General features: G+C 36.5%; 1 protein-coding gene across 1 annotated transcript in view; it reads left to right on the forward strand.

Annotated features, from left to right (window-relative positions):
- LOC140813581 (uncharacterized) overlaps nt 1-18,454 on the forward strand; it is a 72,766-nt gene that overhangs the window by 46,254 nt on the left and 8,058 nt on the right. The window contains 3 exon segments of the mRNA XM_073172151.1: nt 7,227-7,277; nt 14,152-14,295; nt 14,384-14,514. Coding sequence (XP_073028252.1) covers nt 7,227-7,277; nt 14,152-14,295; nt 14,384-14,514 — 326 coding nt within the window.

Consider the following 18,454-nt stretch of genomic DNA (forward strand, 5'->3'; position numbering starts at 1 on the left):
TGGAAATCTTTTATTTCAACAGTTTAGTTTTTCCAGAATCTAAATCATATTGCTTTATTCCAATATTCCCTACACACACCAAAATCACAGAGAATTAACCTAATAGAATGAAAAAGTAAAAAAAATAAAAAATTTAAAACGAAATAAAATAAATCACTGGGTTGCCTCCCAGCAAGCGCTAAATTTCTTGTCTATAGCTAGACAACTCCCTTTATAGATTAGGTTGGATCGTGCAAAGGAGTACTCGGCTCCTCTTGCTCCACAATTCCTTCATGAAAAATTTTCAGTCGATGTCCATTCACCTTAAAGGGATTTCCAGAATCTCCACGGATTTCTACAACACCAAAGGGAAAAACTTCAGCAACAGTAAAAGGCCCGGACCATTTGGAACGAAGTTTACCTGGCATGAGTTTCAAACGAGAGTTATAAAGAAGAACTTTTTGTCCAGACTCAAATTCCCTGTGCACAATCCTTGCATCATGCCACTTCTTTGTCTTTTCTTTGTAGATTTTCGCATTCTCATATGCATCAAGACGAAATTCCTCCAGCTCATTGAGTTGTAGAAGACGCTGATAACATGTAGCTTGCACATCAAAGTTCAAAAATTTAGTAGCCCATAATGCCCTATGCTCTAGTTCAACAGGAAGGTGACAAGCTTTTCCATAGACCAAACGAAAAGGGGAAGTTCCTATAGGGGTTTTAAATGCTGTTATATATGCCCATAATACATCATCCAATTTACTAGCCCATTCTTTCCTCGAAGATCCAACGGTCTTCTCAAGAATTTTCTTAATCTCCCTATTTGACACTTCTACTTGACCACTAGTTTGAGGATGATAAGGTGTTGCCACCTTGTGCGTAACCCCATACTTAGTTAACAGAGACTCAAAATAACGATTACAAAAGTGTTTTCCCCCATCGCTAATAATGGCTCTAGGAGTGCCAAATCTTGCAAAAATATTTTTCTTTAAAAATTGGATCACAACCTTAGAGTCATTGGCTTTACAAGCACTTGCTTCCACCCACTTGGATACGTAATCCACAGCCACCAAAATATACTTATTTCCTAAGGAATCTGGAAATGGCCCCATGAAATCAATTCCCCACACATCAAACAGTTCACAGACTAAAATATTATTCAATGGCATTTCATGTCTCCTTGAAATATTACCAACACGTTGGCATTCATTGCAATTCAAAACATAAGTGTGTGCATCCTTGAACAGTGTAGGCCAGTAGAATCCAGCTTGAAGGATTTTTGTAGCAGTTTTACTTGCCCCAAAATTTCCTCCAGTTGGACCACTATGGCAATGAGAAAGTATAGAACTTACCTCTTCCGCTGGAATACACCTACGAATAATGCCATCTGCACAAATTCTAAACAAAAGAGGATCTTCCCAAAGATAATATTTTAAATCTGAAAAGAACTTCTTTTTCTGCTGATATGTAAGATGAGAAGGAATAAATTTGCATGATAAATAGTTGACAAAATCAGCATACCATGGTAAATTAGAGATGACATAAAGTTTCTCGTCAGGGAATTCATCTCTAATTACATACTTACTTTCCTCGGGCTTTTCCAATCTCGATAGATGATCAGCAACTTGGTTTTCAGTCCCCTTGCGATCCACGATCTCTATGTCAAATTCTTGCAGTAGAAGGATCCATCTTATCAATCTTGGCTTGGCATCCTTCTTGTTTAAGAGATACTTCAAAGCTGAATGATCCGTGTGGACTATCACTTTACTCCCTACAAGGTATGGCCGAAACTTGTCCAAAGAAAAAACAACAGCCAGCAACTCTTTTTCTGTGGTGGAGTAGTTCAATTGAGCTCCTGAAAGTGTCATGCTTGCATAATAGATTACATGCATGAGTTCAAACGGTAGATGCCAATCTGGTGCAACAATGATCGGGGTTGTGGTCAACTTTTGCTTTAATACCTGAAAAGCTTGTAAACAATCCTCAGAAAAAACAAAAGGAACATCTTTCATTAGCAAATTAGTTAAAGGCTTAGTAATACTTGAGAAATCCTTGATAAATCGCCTATAAAAACCTGCATGCCCAATAAAGCCACGAATTCCTTTGACATTAGTGGGAGGAGGAAGCTTTTCTATGATCTCTACCTTAGCTCTATCCACTTCAATACCTTTTTCAGAAATTTTGTGACCAAGGACAATTCCTTCCTTTACCATGAAATGACATTTCTCCCAGTTAAGTACAAGATTCGTTTCTTCACATCTCTTTAGCACTTTTGACAAATTAATCAAACAAGAGTCGAAGGAAGAACCAAAAACAGAAAAGTCATCCATGAAGACCTCAATATACTTTTCAACCATATCATGAAAAATCGACGTCATACAACGTTGAAAAGTAGCAGGAGCATTACACAAACCAAATGGCATTCTTTTATAAGCAAATGTACCATAGGGACAAGTAAAAGTGGTCTTATCTTGATTTTCGGGGTCTATGGGAATTTGCATATATCCAGAATAACCATCTAAAAAACAATAGAAAGCATGACCTGCCAAACGCTCTAACATTTGATCAACAAAAGGTAAGGGGAAGTGATCCTTCCTTGTGGCATCATTCAATTTGCGATAATCAATACAAACACGCCACCCAGTCACAGTTCTAGTGGGGATTAATTCGTTATTTTCATTTTCAACAACAGTGATTCCCCCTTTCTTAGGAACAACATGCACAGGACTTACCCACTTGCTATCGGATATAGGAAAGATCATACCTGCATCAAGGAGTTTGATTACCTCCTTTTTGACGACTTCTTGCATAGCTGGGTTCAATCTCCTTTGAGGTTGAGTAGTGGGAGAGTGCTCCTTCTCCATTAAAATTTTGTGCATGCACATGGATGGATTTATTCCCTTGATGTCAGCTATGCTCCATCCAATGGCACATATGTGATCCTTCAGCACTCTCAAGAGCTTATCTTCCTCATCACCTGTCAAGGAAGAAGAAACAATTACTGACAGTTTATTTTCTTCCTTCAAAAATAAATATTTTAAATGAGGAGGGAGTGGTTTGAGTTCGAGGAATGGGGGTTCTTCTATTGAAGGTTTAAGTGATTTTGGAATATGTCCAAGCTCCCCAATCTTCGAATTCACCGATCTTGGCAGTGGCTTTGATCCCTCTAAAAAGTTCATGCATTCCTCTACTTCTTCTCTATTGGATTCCGTGGACTTTGGGCTAACCAAAAGCTTTTCCAGTGGGTCTTCAATCAAAGTATCCTGCACACTACACTCAACAATATCATCAATAACATCTATTCTATAACAATCAGAAGATCCAGGATATTTCATACTACGAAAAACATTAAAAGTTACCTTCTCATCATTCAACCTCAAAACTAACTCACCTTTTTGAACATCTATGAGAGCTCTTCCAGTAGCTAAGAAAGGACGGCCTAAAATAAGGGGGATCTCACGATCATCCTCCATGTCTAGCACAACAAAATCAACTGGAAATATAAATTTATCAACTTTAACCAAAACATCCTCTATAACTCCGGTAGGATATTTAATAGACCTATCAGCAAGTTGAAGGGAAATAGTGGTTGGTTTAACTTCTCCAATTCCCAATTTCTCAAAGCATGAAAAAGGCATAAGATTTATGCTAGCACCAAGATCACACAATGCTTTGTTAAAATTAGAATAACCTATAGTGCAAGGAATGGAGAAACTACCTGGATCCTTAAGCTTTGGAGGCAATTTATTTTGCAAAATAGCTGAGCATTTCTCAGAAAGCTTAACAGTTTCAAAATCAACAAGTTTTCTTTTTTTAGTCCAAATATCTTTCAAAAATTTAGCATAAGAAGGCATTTGAGCCAAATCCTCTACAAAAGGAATATTTATGTGCAATTTCTTAAAAACTTCAAGAAATTTCGAAAATTGTTGATCCAATTGTAGTTGCCTTGCTCTTTGAGGAAAAGGAAGTGTATTGATATCAATATTATCATTAGAATCAAATTCCTTACCTTTCTTACCTGTCTTCCGTGTAGTCTAAGTGTTCTGTTCCTTAGCATCTTCCATTTTTGGTTTCATTCCTCCATCATTCTTTGCCTCCATATCTGTAGAATTCTGCCTCTTTGGCTCCTCTTCCTCGGCCTTGACCACTGTACTCACTGCATTCACTCCTTTCGGATTTTTCTCAGTATCACTTGGTAGTGTTCCAAGGGGTCGATTTGCTAATTGATTGGCTATTTGACCCATTTGAGCATCCAACCTTCGCAAGATAGCGTCATGATTCTGCAGTCTCGTCTCCATCCCCACAACATGTTTCATCATAAAATCCTCATAAAATGATTTTTGATCTTCTTGCTTGAATCCTAGAGGTGCTGTAGGTACCAATACTCCTTGCTGTCTCATTTGTTGAGGAATGGGCAGTGGAGGAATATGTGTTGGATTAAGGGAATTCTCCGTATTCTTCCGAGAGAAATTAGGGTGATTCTTCCATCCTGGATTGTATGTGGAACTGTATGGATTGGATTGCTGTCTCCATTGATTCCCCACAAAATTCACTGCTTCTTCATCAAAAATGGGTTGTTCCTCGATGACTATTCCTTGGACCTGATTTGCTTGATTTGACTGCAGCTGAGAGAATTGATGGGCCAACCCATCAATCTTAGCAGTAAGTGCATTCAAGACATCCATTTCAAGAACTCCAGCCTTCTTTTCTCATTTAATGTCCGGCGAACCTGCACTATTTTCTGCCATATTTGAAATTATTTCCAGTGCAACTCGTGGAATCTTCCTGTATAAGCTACCATTGGCTGCCGCATCTAGCATGGAACGCACGGAAGGATCAACTCCGTTATAGAAAATCTGAACTTGTTCAGATGAAGAGAAACCATGTTGAGGACACCTCCTCAACATCTTTCTAAATCTTCCCCAAGCTGTATGTAGTGTCTCCCCATCCTTCTGGCGAAAAGATGATATATCCATACGCAGTTGTGCTAGCTTGGTGGGTGGAAAATATTGATTCATGAACATTTCCACCAAACCATTCCATGTAGTAATAGAGCCAGCTGGTAGATCTCTAAGCCATTATGCTGCTTCACCATGCAAAGAGAAAGGGAATATTCTCAATCTTATTGCATCTGTGCTCACTCCATTGAATTTGATTGTATCACAGATGGATAGAAATCCCTCCAGATGTGCATTAGGATCCTCGGTCTGCGATCCTCCAAATCTCACTTGATATTGTATCATTTGAATGATGGATGGCTTCAACTCAAAATTATTTGCTTCCACAGTAGGGCGAGTGATGCTTGAACCATAACCTCCAGTAGTTTGTCTAGTAAGATCATAGACAGTGCGCTCATCCTCCTCGTTGGCCATTGCTTCTGTCCCTGCTATTTCAACCTTCTTCTCTTGTTTGAACTGCTCTTCCACGTCAGAGTCTGAGGATTTCTCCCTTTGTGCTCTACGTCTCCTTCGAAAGGTATTCTCAATCTCTGGATCAAATGGCTCCAATTCTGTGTCACCTTTAGCACGACTCATGCACAGCTAGATAAATCCTGAAAATAAGAAACAAACTTAAAACGTTCGAATATGCGTAAAATCAACAAAATTAAATAAAACCTAATCTCAAGAAAATAATAAATTCTAATATTAAACAATTCAATCCCCGTCAACGGCGCCAAAAACTTGACCGACGATTTCGGTTGGGAATAAATCTAGCAAGCGGACTAAGTCAAGTAATAGTATTTGGAGATGAGTCCAGGTATCGTACCCACAGAGATCGATGTTTTAATTACTAGAATATGAATTATTTTTCCTAATTTAGGCTAATAAAGTCAATTGAGGGATAATAAATTAATTAAAACTAAATCAAACAATTTAAATAAATTAACTAAAACAAAAAAATCCAAATTATTAAATTAGACGAAAATTCAAATTATTTAAAGACGACTAAGGCGCACAACGGTACCGAGACAAACTTATAATCCACGTGTCAAATTTAAATTCAATAAATTAATTATTTAATTCACGACGGAATTCCCAAAATTATTCATTAAACGATCCCTCGAATTAATAAACCTAATTAAATCTAACTGTCCAATTATTCCTAACTGAATTTAATTAGATTCAACCGCATTAGATCGCTGTGAAATTCCAGTTTTTCAACCTAAAGTCGCACACTTAAATCGAATACTATTTCTAGTCAATTTAACCATGTGTTGATTGATGTGTGAAGCAAATATTAATCTATCGCCTTCCGGTTTTAGATTAACCAACAAATATTCTATTTAATTGGCCAGATTAAAAGAACACGTGATAAACGACATCAATCAACGAATAAAATAAATAATCTAATTGAATTAAACTCAAAACATCAAAAAATAATATGTCTCAGCCCTATCATGGCCTTAGTCTATAAAAATCTACTCCATAAACTTAAAATAAAATTGCAATTCACTGTTTAAATTCAATGCAGAAAACATGATTAAGAAGGAATGGAAAGAGAATCTCTGTAATTTGTAGCATGTGAGGAATTCCTCGCTGGTTTTGCCTTCTTTCTTCCTCCCCTTTTTTTCTTCTTCCGCGATGTTCTCCTATTCCGTCTCCTTCTGTGCTTCTGTTATCGCAGCCCCCTTCCTTCTCTTGTAGGCTTCTGCCCTCTTATTCTCCTCAATGGGCCTCTCTTTAATTCTTTTTAAGCCCATATCAAGTAAAGAAAGTGTAGATAATATATTTGTCAAGATTTACATAGATTTTTCCAAAAATTCAATATCATCAAGGAATAAGAATATTTTATTTCCTTTGAAATCTAGTAAATTTATTTTATCTCCTAATTTAAACACTTTTCACTTTTATTCAAATATAAAATTATTAATTCAAATAATCACATAATTTGGGATAAAAATTCTAGATAAAGGCAAATATTATAAAATTAAATCCCTAAAATATTTGTACGATTTGGCCTTATCAGCTAGCTCAAAGGCTTGCATGCTCAATCAATGTGTTTACATCCCTAACGGCCTGACCACAGGATCAATTGAGTGTGTGGGAATGTGTGTGTTAACAATTGAATATTTTGACTGTTATATAAATAGTCTGATATGGTGATTTTTTTTGTATCCGTTATTTGGACATCGCAGTTTGTTTTTCATTTATATTTTGACTCATTTTCTTGGTTCAAGTTCTAGTTTTCAGTTTTAAAATTATTTAACTTCTATGCAATTCTGAGGCTCTCCTTTGTTCTCTTAATAGGTTGGGCAACTTTTGGTTTCTCAGCTTAGGAATTATGATTTGCGGCCTCAGGTGGGGAAAAATATGCGTTTAAAATATTTATGTTTTTTGATTGTTTAGTGAGTTCTTTTTATTTTTTTACTTTTGTTTAGCCAATTCTCCAGATCCAGGCCATTATGACACAAATGTACTAGTTGTTAAAGAAGTGCAACGATTTTAATGTCATCCTAAGGTTGTCAGTTTAAGTCTTAACCCAAAATCTTCTGTGTTAGGATGAGTTTGAAAAATAATTGACAAACTTCCCCCGATCCACAATCACATAACAGTGTTCCAGCTTGGATACCTAAGCTATAACCTTGAGAAACAATTTCTTGATCTTGGCTTTTTGAAAAATATAAAAGCAGTTTTCAGGTTTGAAATTCTTTTTGGAGTCCCGACTGAGTTTGAATACAATAATATTATACTAAGTAAAAATCATGATTCAAATATTTCATAATCTAGTTCATCTGGTCTGTGTTCCAGATACCTGGATACATTAGTGAAATTTATCTTTTTTATTTTTGAACGAAAGGTTGAAGCCCAAAAACCAAAATTTCTGGCTTTGGATTTTGATTAGATAGCTTCTCTGCACGAACAATGTAAACTTCCTTAATTTTGGCTTGCTTAGACTTTAGTTCCTAATGCAGTAGCAATAGTAGTTTTTTTTTTTTTTGATAAGAAGCATTAGTAGTTTATTTACCGCATAAGTTGAAATTGAGATTTCATCCTTTAGAATAATTTATTTACAATGATTGTCTGTGGATCTTTAATTTATTTAACTGTAAGGAGTATCAATATTTCATTTTTTTTAGCTTTCTGTGAAAATATTTCTATTTTAACTCAGCCCCATATGTTAAAATGATGGAGATTGTTACTAGCAATTGATGTCAACAAATTTTGTTCTTGGGGTATCATTGCACCACATTAATGCGAGATCGATGCGATTATATATATCTAGTTTTGTCACAAAATATTTTTCTACGTCCGTTTGATGACATAGAGGCATTACAAAGGCTTCAAAATGGAAACCTAGTGCTTGTATATTTGCTGTGCACCACATCTATGATAGCTTTGGTTCTTGTGAAGAAGCTCATTACCAAAATTTGTATGATTCTCTAGTTCTTCAAAGTCATGGTTTAATCTAACCATCAATTTTACAATTACTTGAGCTCGATATTCTTGAAGATATCATTCCAATCACACTAAGCGGGCCACCCTCTTGCAGAATATTACAATGAATTGAACTTGATATTCTTCAAACTTGATTGTTATCAGCCTAACGAGATGGAGTGTCCGATGGATATTGAGAAATTGAGGAGATGTACTGATGAAAATTTGGTCTTTATATTCCTTACCGGTCTTGATCACAATCTGTATCAGGTTACTGGTTGGGTTTTAGCTTCCTCTCCCTTACTAAATCTAGAGGAGCATATTCATAGGTCCGTCAAGAAGCACAAATGCATGTTATCATAGGATTAGATCGTTCTGAGGCTAGTGAAATGGCTATCCACAAATATCATACACGGCGAGAACTCCTTTCTCATTTAACTAGTTTCTTATTTCGCCTTTGCACTCACTGCAATAGCCCCAAACACACGGTCAGTGTTTGCTAATATAAACATGCTATCCGAACGGTACAAGCTAAACAAAAAAGCAAGAAATATATACCCCATCTACCACTCCCTCTCCATAGAAATTTTTTTGCTTCTCTCTTCAAAAAGGTAATCTGGCTCGGCCTTTCTTTCTGTTACCCCTAACACCCTTGTGGCTAGAAATCCCTCTATGCTCCACAATCTAATGCCTTCAACTGTTATCTCTGTTCGGTTGACAACAAGCCTCATATTCCTATTCTGGGGTTTGAAAGGACCCATCTCTTCCCGTACTATCCATGTCCCTTGCATTATGTGCACCTTGTTTTTCTAACAATCTCCTGACTCTCCTTTATATTAGCAAGATTACTCAACACCATAGCTGTTCTATAAATGAATCTTGAAGTGCACAAGCTTTTATGCTTACTTTGCGTGTTCCAAAATGTTTCTGGGCTGATGTTGTCTGCTATTTTTTATCAAACTCGAACCTCTTTGTATCATTTACTATTGAATTCTGTAGATTATTGTAAAATATTATTGTTTCGCTGTAGCCGTTAATTGGCCAATTATAGGCTGCCGATTTAACATATATATATTTTTTATTGTTACGGTATTCAGGAGATGTGATATGTTGTCTTCCCTTATTTCATAGATGTATAATATGTTTTTGATTGAGAGGAAGAAAATTAATGTTTACGTATTTCCTCATTCCTTTTATATGTTATCCACGTTTTGCACTTCATGCTTTCTACCTCAACTCTTTGTCACAAGATTTCGGTTGTATTCATGTTCATTCACACCGAAGGGACAAGATTAACGCTGTGATCTTAAATGCATGTGTCTTTCTTGGTTATTCCAACTCTCCGGAAAGCTATAGATGCTATAATTCTCCTGCAAAGAATGCTAGCATCTGTGGTTGTTCATTTCTACGAACTTGAGTCTTTTTTGTCTGGTGATGTATCTTTAGTTGCTCTTCAAGGGAAGATTGGTCGTAAAGAAGAAGATAAACTATATCTCGATGTAAGAGATTTTTTATTTCAAGAGGTTAGGGAGAATCTTTTGCTAGTCTTGAACCTACAACACTTGAGTTTGCCCTTTCGGAAAGAAGGGAGAGATCAGATAAACGGTTGTTCAAGCACATATATACAAGGAAGAACAAGAAGCTCAAGTTGAAAACTGCATCTAGTGGAGGATTGGAGTTGGTAATTATATCTCCTTTTGGCGTGATATTTGGTACCATGATTTGCCTTTGGCTTCTTGTTTGACCATACTAGGTGGGGAATATGCCATTATTTTCGATGGTCTTGAGGCATTTGTGCTTGATCGAAATTGCTCAAATTCCTATAGCACAGGATTCTCAAGTTCGCTCATTCCGTCGCTTGGTACAAATGTTCTACTTTCTTCTAAGCAAGCTTGGAATTTGGTGAGAAAGGAATACCACTAGCTCCATTTTTTCACCTGCCTAGGCCCCCTGGTTTTCTATGTTCATGTCATTCTTGATCGCATATTTTTTTATGGTCTTATTGCTCGCCACATTTGTTCTTTCTTTATTTTGATTGTTGGGGTATCTATTCCATAAACAATTGATAAATACATTTTTTTGAGTGCTTGGAAGAGAAGGATATAATAGACAATTTCTTTACACTTCCATAATCCATGCATTTCCTGAAACTTTGGTTTTTATGCTCTACAAGAAATGAAATAAAGCGTATACAAATTAAGGTTACACTTGAATGAGTTCTCTATCAAATTTTATCCTTTGTTCGACTAACTTATCCTAGTGGTCTCATTAGATCCACTCATCGGCATAAATATATGGAGTTGCTGGATATTTTGGTTTTTCAAATTTGTCTCCGGGTGTGCTTAGAACTTTCATAGTCCATTGGCTCCAGCCACCTGTCCATACCTTCGTTTTCAATCCGTTTCCCGTCTTTGTTTCGTATTTCTTATAATACCAATAAACCTATCAGTCATTTTGTGGAAGTCGTTAGTAATGGGGGTAGTTTTTCTTTTACTTGGGATGTAAGATTCAGGAGAAATCTTACTGACGGAGAGTTACTCGAGTTCACTGATTTGTTAAGAGTTCCAGAGAGTGTTAGATTGCAGCCGGGTCTTGAGGATTATAGAGTGTGGTTGGGGGATGCTTCAGGGTTGTTCACGGTTAGATCTTTTTATGATTCCTTCTTCACTACTTCTAATTTCCCTTCATTCAGTTATTTTAATAACATTTGGAAAATTAATGTCCCTCAAAAGATTAGGATTTTCTCGTGGATCTTGGCCTTGGGTAAGTTGCCTGCATGCGCATCACTGTAGCGAAGGTGGAGGGACTGTGTTTTGAGACCGCAGTGGTGTTGCTTATGCCGAAATCATGAAGAGAATCAAGATCATTTACTTCTGCATTGCTCCTTTGCGAGAGGTCTTTGGTTCAAAGTGTTAGAAGAACTGGGAATTCAATGGGCTGTTCCAAGGCAAGCTAAAGACTTATTTCATGTCGATTCGGGATGTCCATTCGCGAACAAATTCAGAAAATTCTGGTCTATGATAGTTCATTGCATGTTTTGGTCAATTTGGTTGGAAAGGAATAGCAGAATTTTTATGGATGCGTCGGAGTCTATCGAACAAGTTTGGGAGAAAATAAAATTTAGGGTTGCATCTTGGATGATCAACTTGGACCAATTCAACCATTTAAGTGTTTCGGATTTTGTTAGGGATTGGAAATTTGTATGGTCTTGATTTTAGTATGTTGCTCTTTTTGAAGTGTTCCTTATGTTAGCAGTCTTGTAACTATGTTGCGAAATACTCATCCGTACATATTATGTAATCTTTATTGAATTTAATAAAAATAGTTTCCTATCAAATAAAAAAAACTTGATGGTAGTTCTATAGGGGATCCATGCGACCATGCGATCGGAGGAGTGGTTCGTCATTCTTCCTAGTGGACTTTTCAACAACTTTCGAGAGATTTGTTTGTTATGGAGCACGGATATCTCAATGGCAAGTGCCTCGGGAGTTTCTGGTGCATTATTATTAACTATATATTTTGGTCGATATGGACAGAGCGAAATAATAGAATTTTCAACGACATGGAAGATGGGAGGATTTATGGGAGAAAACCAGATTAACAGTAGCGAGATGGGCGCTGATCGTACCAATGTATCATCATTTCCATTTATCCGACCTAGCTAGGGATTGATGTTTTATTCGCTATTGAAGAGTGTCTAGATTGTATTTCTTGAGTTCATTTGTGGATTGCTCATCCATGTTATGTAACCTAAATTATTTTATAATAATAAATGATAGTTTCTGATCCAAAAAAAAAAAATTTGATTCACAAGCTACTATCAATTTTACGACAAGCTAGGATATGGATATAATTCTTTCATATCATCTCCTGATTCTCATCCTTGTATTATCACACATACCGATAATGAAATCAAACCGGAGATGAACTTGCATGGGAATCACATTTGGCCAAATCATTTCAATTTTTTGATGTAAAAATATTCCTAGGCATATTTTGAGTAGTGTAAAATTAGATAGGACTGGCTTGCCATACTTAAGATCTCGGTATACTACAGAGTACAAGGTAAACAACTTCAAAAGATGTTTGGATTCCCGAGTGTCACCTTGTGTTTAGCAAATCTATATCTGCATGCTCAGAGTTCTGTTGGCAACCAATTACCTCGCTGTAGCCTTGTCACTAATTGTTGTCCACTTATCCTCTGCTAAATCTAGTGGTCTCCACTCATCATGCCTCACCTGCAATCAATACGGCTATCATCGCATGAGTTTGCGAATTAATTCTTTGATGCTATTGAGCCGTTGTGTGTCGTCGAAGGTCATTTCCTACTAGATCCTTCCCTAGTCATTGTGTCCAGGTGAAATTCTGTAACTGATGCCAATTTTGGTGTAGCAATAAAGATGTTTCAAATGAAACAAGTAAAAGTCTCAATTGAAAGAAAAAGTAGTATTATTTTGAAAAAAATATTATTATGATTGTTATCAATTTTTTTGAAACAGTGGATGCTTAGATAGAGTAGAAGTTGTAGTCCTAATGTAATTATAATATTAAGAGAATAGTAGTCCTAAGCCAATTTTGGATACCAAGAGCCCTAATGTAAATAGCAGAGTCCTAATATAATACAATACTAACATAAACAGAATTCTAATTTATGTAAACAACTTATAATTCTGGAAAATAATAAAATAATATTAAATTTGTGCTGCATCAGTTATGCATTATATAAAATTGTTTTGTTGTAGTCTGTTATGTTTGTGTTTGATACATGATGAATCTCGTCACAAACTTAATTTTTATCAGGCATATGTGAAGTAATACAAATCTTTTTCTGAATTTTGTGAATAAAATTGCATCATAGAAACATTGTAATTTTCGACCAGAACTATGTATGTAAGGTCCAAGAAATTTAAACGATGTAACCTGAATGAATGCAATTTACGGTTTTATTTTAAATTATGTATTTAATGATTCTATGCATTTAATGCATAATCATTGCATGGTTAGGATTTATTTCACGATTTTTTTAAAGTTTCATGCATTAAGGTTTAAGTTGCATTTTGCGCTCGATCGAGGAACGGAGACCGGGAATATTCAGGAAAAATATTTTTATTGAATAATTATTTTATAGGAGGTGTTTTAAATATGATTTTTGAGAATGGGCCTTGGCTGAGTATTTTTATCCGATGGACTATATTTTTAACCGGTACGCAAATTTTAACGATTCGTATGACTTTTTGAGGGTTCGAGCAATATTTTATAAAACGTACCTAAACGAATAATTTTCGAGAGCATTTGTTGGCTTGTTGGGTTTACTCTAAAGCTTAATGGGCTCATTATCCCTTTTAATAATTTTATAAATTTGATTAAGCCCATTAGTGCATGTGTTATCTATTTAAAACCTACCCTGGCAAACCCTAACCCTATTCCCTCTTTAGTGCATGATTTATCTATTAGCGAGCGTGTGCATCGTGGGGCTTGCATGGGGCTGTGGCCATGAGTCAGGTAGGTCCAGTAGGGTCCTAAGGTGGGCTAGGAGGGGCTGGTGTGTGACTGGTCCCGTCGGTTGTAGGCTAGGATAAAAAAATATGGAAGGTGGCGTCTAGGTTTTCGAGTGGTAACTTGCAGATTTTTCCAGCAACTTTCAGCAAGGGTTTGGGGGCCATACGGGGTCTGGAATTATTGGTTTAGGAACTGGTCTAGTAGATTTAAGACATGAATTGAGTTGGGAAAAAAAAATTTAGTAGTATTTTTAAGTAGTATATGTTTTAATGTAAGTTAATGCACTTGATGGATGCAGGCTTTATCGTCATATGTATTCATAGCAGCCAATATAATTCTTCATGCAAACAAAGAGACAAAATACGGACATCTAGATGAATTACTTCCTCCTATAATTCCCTTGTTGACCTCACACCATCACACTTTACGTGGATTTACTCAGGTCAGTCATGCTGATGAGAAATGTTGGCATTTTATTCATCTTGTTATTTATATATGATTTTTGTGGTTCCCCATATGTTTTCTGGCAGATATTGGTCTTTCAAGTCCTTCAAAAATTGTTGCCCGATTCAGATTCTGGTGCCTTTGCTGAAATGTCTTTGGAGAAGAAGTGTTTTGTAGATTTGAGATCTTATTTGGCTAATAACTTGGACTGTGCCAGGTATGCGAACTCAATGTACAAAATTCTAATATTTATTTGATTGAACAAGATGTATCTCTTCAGTTTATTCCTCAAGTGCAGGGTATAGAAACATAATGCAGCAAGCAGCATATTGCTGAATTTTGTTAATCATGATCTGGGAGATTGCTTTAGTCCATGCGGGGTTTTTCTCTCTTTGCATATTTATTTTGGCATTCTTGATTTTCAAACTTAAACTTTTTGGGGTTCTTGCATGTTTTGAAGGAATACACGCAAGAGCTGTCTCAATTATGGCAAAACATCAAATATTGGTTGCCTTTGGGCACAGTTGTACAATCTTAAAAACATTTAGTTGTTTATTAGCTTGACTGTGACTTATATTAGCTTAATACAATGATTCAGTAATCTACAGATGTTCGGAGTTGGTATCCAATTAGTTTGTAATTTGTATTTTCTATAAGATAAATGAAAACGACGTCTTACCCTTTATTTATAAAGATTGAGATGGAATTTTCTTCTTATTTTTTTTGACAAAGATTACTGGAAAATAAATAGGAAGGAGGACACGACTAGTTGGTTGACTCTCCATGATTCTAGGCCTAATAACAAGGGAAATAAATCCTAACTAACCAAGGATATAACCCAAATAAGGGATATGATCTTTACTATATTTTTTCCCGAAAAAAGCCTAACTAATTTGAGATCTAGCAATATTCCCAGTTTATTATCTGGCAGTCATGTAATTTTATGCTCTCCCTCAAGCTGAGAGATGTATGTTCCATTCCCAGCTTTGAACTGTGGTTGTCAAATTTAGATCTTGGAAGAGTGAACTACCTTCTTGGTATGGTCATTGCACCACAAAAAAATCATAAAATTATTCTGTTTGGAAGGTGAGAGTGCCAGTTATATGACTTGCCTCGTTAATTCTATGGATCCAAGTATCGGAAGCATGTGTTATCTGGATTAAGAAATATGGATGGCGGCCGAGGATGTTCACTTGGATTGGGAAACACATTACAATCCTTCAAAGTCCTCTTCGAAATCTCCTTGAAGTAGCTAGTTACTTGATGTTTAATGCTCGAGTGCCTAAATACTTATGGGGGGAAGCAATTCTCTCTGTACCTATTTGGTGAATAGGATGCCATCAAGAGTTTAAATTTTAAATTACCCTTTACTGTTTTAAATGAGACATTTCCTATGTCGCGTTTGACTTCTGATTTACCTCCTAAAGTGTTTGAATGTGTAGCCTTTGTTTGCGTGCACCCTCATCATCGTGATAAATTTGAACCTCGTGCATTGAAATGTGTTTTTCTTGGATATTCTCCAACATAAAAGGGGTATAAATGTTTTTACCCCAAAACACAAGTTTCTTGTTTCAATGGATGTCACTTTTTGTGAGTCTCAAATCTCTTTTAATACTCCTCTTCAGGGGGAGAATAAAATGGAAGACTCTTTATTTGATGCGGGATATGATTTGTAAAGTCCAAACTTTGATTTCATGATAGAGGTAAGAATAAGTGCCTCTAAAACTCAACCAATCTTGCTGCCTGTAACTGAAATAAACTAGAACACCTAACTTGCTACCTGTAACTGAAATAAATGCTAGAACTATAGATGGTACATGGGTTGATGATGAGAAACTATTTGGGCCAGTCTATGCAAGGAGAAAATGTGAAGACCCAAATTTACTATACAAAGAGACAAAGTACCAAGTTGATTTACTTTTGCATTGAAGATGAATTATGTCATGGAGGAGAATAAATTACATGCAACTTTTTTGGCATGGAGGCGGAAGACCTAAAGTCACGTTGATTATTACATGCCATAAACTATACAACCTTTGACATGGAGGGGGAATGCCTAAAGTCACATTGGTTATTACATACCATAAACCATGCAACCTTTGACATGGAGGGGGAAGATCTAAAGTCACATTGGTGCCTATAAATAGTGGCAAAAGAATGAGTGAAATCACATCAAAACAACATCAAAAATTCTCTCCAAAAGTTGCAATTTCGAGTACCAAAAATTCTGCCCAATTTCAGAAAGTTTTGTTCATTGTTTCACGTCCAAATCCGATCTTCACCTTTTAGAATACACTTACACGTGTTTTGAGCAACATATCCAAAATTCAGGTCGATCCAACGGTTCAATTAGGCGCAAACATTTTTGCAAAGTGACTGGTTTTTCGGTATAAAACTCCAACTTGTTCATTCCAAGATTTTGGAACAATATTTCTAGTAAGTGAGTTTTTGCTATACTCTTATGTACACTTGCACTTCATAAGTGTACTACTTGATATATATATCGACATACTTGTTCTTTGTAAGTATGTCCTCATTTGCTTAAAAACACGTTATGTATATTTCTTGAAATTCGATCGTCATGATATATTCGTTCCTATTTGTCATTGAAAGTTTAAAAAAAGGAGTCGAAAAACCTGGAACAAAATGTTGTATATTTATGAAACGATTCTTATGTTTTACAGCTTGAGTTTTCCATCTTTATATAGAGAAACCTACATAACAAACCTAGATACCATCTATCTAGAAGATACAACTACCTCCTAAATAATAGGATGAATTGTTACAAAGAGATAAGACTAAATCTACCGAATCAAATAATTAACTACACGCTAACACCCCCCCTCAAGCTGGATTGTACAGGTTGTACATTCCAAGCTTGGTTACAAATTTTTCAAAGGTTGGCTTGAACAAAGCTTTTGTTAGGATGTCAGCAGTTTGTTCTTCTGTGGAGATATGTTTTACTTCAAGAATTCCTTGGTCTATCTTTTCTTTGATGAATTGTCTGTCAACCTCTACGTGTTTAATCTTGTCATGGTGAACTGGATTGTGGATAATGGAGATTGCTGCACTGTTGTCGCAGAATTCTAGAATTGGCCCTATTGCCTCCAGCTCGAGTTCTTTCAAGAACATTTGTATCCATAATCCTTCGCATGTTCCAAGAGCTACTGATCGCAGTTCAGCCTCAGCACTACTTCTAGCTACGACGTTCTATTTCTTACTACGCCACGTGACCAGATTCCCCCAGACAAAGGAACAGTATCCGGATGTAGATCGAAATAAAAGGCCTCTACCCGGATTCCCTTTTAGGTACCTAAGAATTCTGTAGAGGGCTCTCATATGAGTTTCTGAAGGAGAGTGCATAAACTGGCTTACACAACTAACCGCAAACCCAATATCTGGGCGTGTATGTGAGAGATGAATCAGCTTGCCCACTAGCCGTTGGTAACTGCCCTTGTCAACCTGTTTGTCATCCAAGTTAATCACCAATTTCAGATTTGCGTCCATTGGAGTATCAACTGGTTTTGAGCCTAACATGCCAGTTTCTTTCAGCAGATCGAGGGTGTACTTACGTTGAGACACAGAGATGGAGTCTTTGTTTCGAGCAATCTCCATCCCGAGAAAAAATCTGAGGTTACCGAGATCCTTCATATCAAATTCCTTGGCTAACTCGGCTTCAATTCTCTGCATCTCTAGTTTGTTATTCCCGGTTAGAACAATATCATCAACAAAGACTATTAAGATAGTAATACCAGCTGACTGTCGTTTGTAGAACAGCGTGTGGTCCACTTGAGCCTGCTTGAAACCTTGGCTTTGGACAAATTTCATAAATCTCCCAAACCAAGCTCTTGGTGACTGCTTGAGTCCATATAATGACTTCTTCAACCTACACGAATTACCTTTATGATTGGTGTTGAACCCAGGTGGTAGATCCATGTAAACTTCTTCTAATTCCCCATTTAAAAATGCGTTTTTCACATCAAGTTGCAGAAGTGGCCAATCAAGATTAACAGCGAGGGACAAAAGAATACGTATGGAATTTATCTTAGCCACCGGAGCAAAAGTTTCGTGGAAGTCAATACCGTGGGTTTGAGTATATCCCTTTGCGACGAGTCTTGCTTTGTACCGTTCAATAGTCCCATCGGAGTTGTATTTGA

Source organism: Primulina eburnea, chromosome 15 (assembly GCF_022965805.1).
Source record: "Primulina eburnea isolate SZY01 chromosome 15, ASM2296580v1, whole genome shotgun sequence".
Taxonomy (NCBI): Eukaryota; Viridiplantae; Streptophyta; class Magnoliopsida; order Lamiales; family Gesneriaceae; genus Primulina; species Primulina eburnea.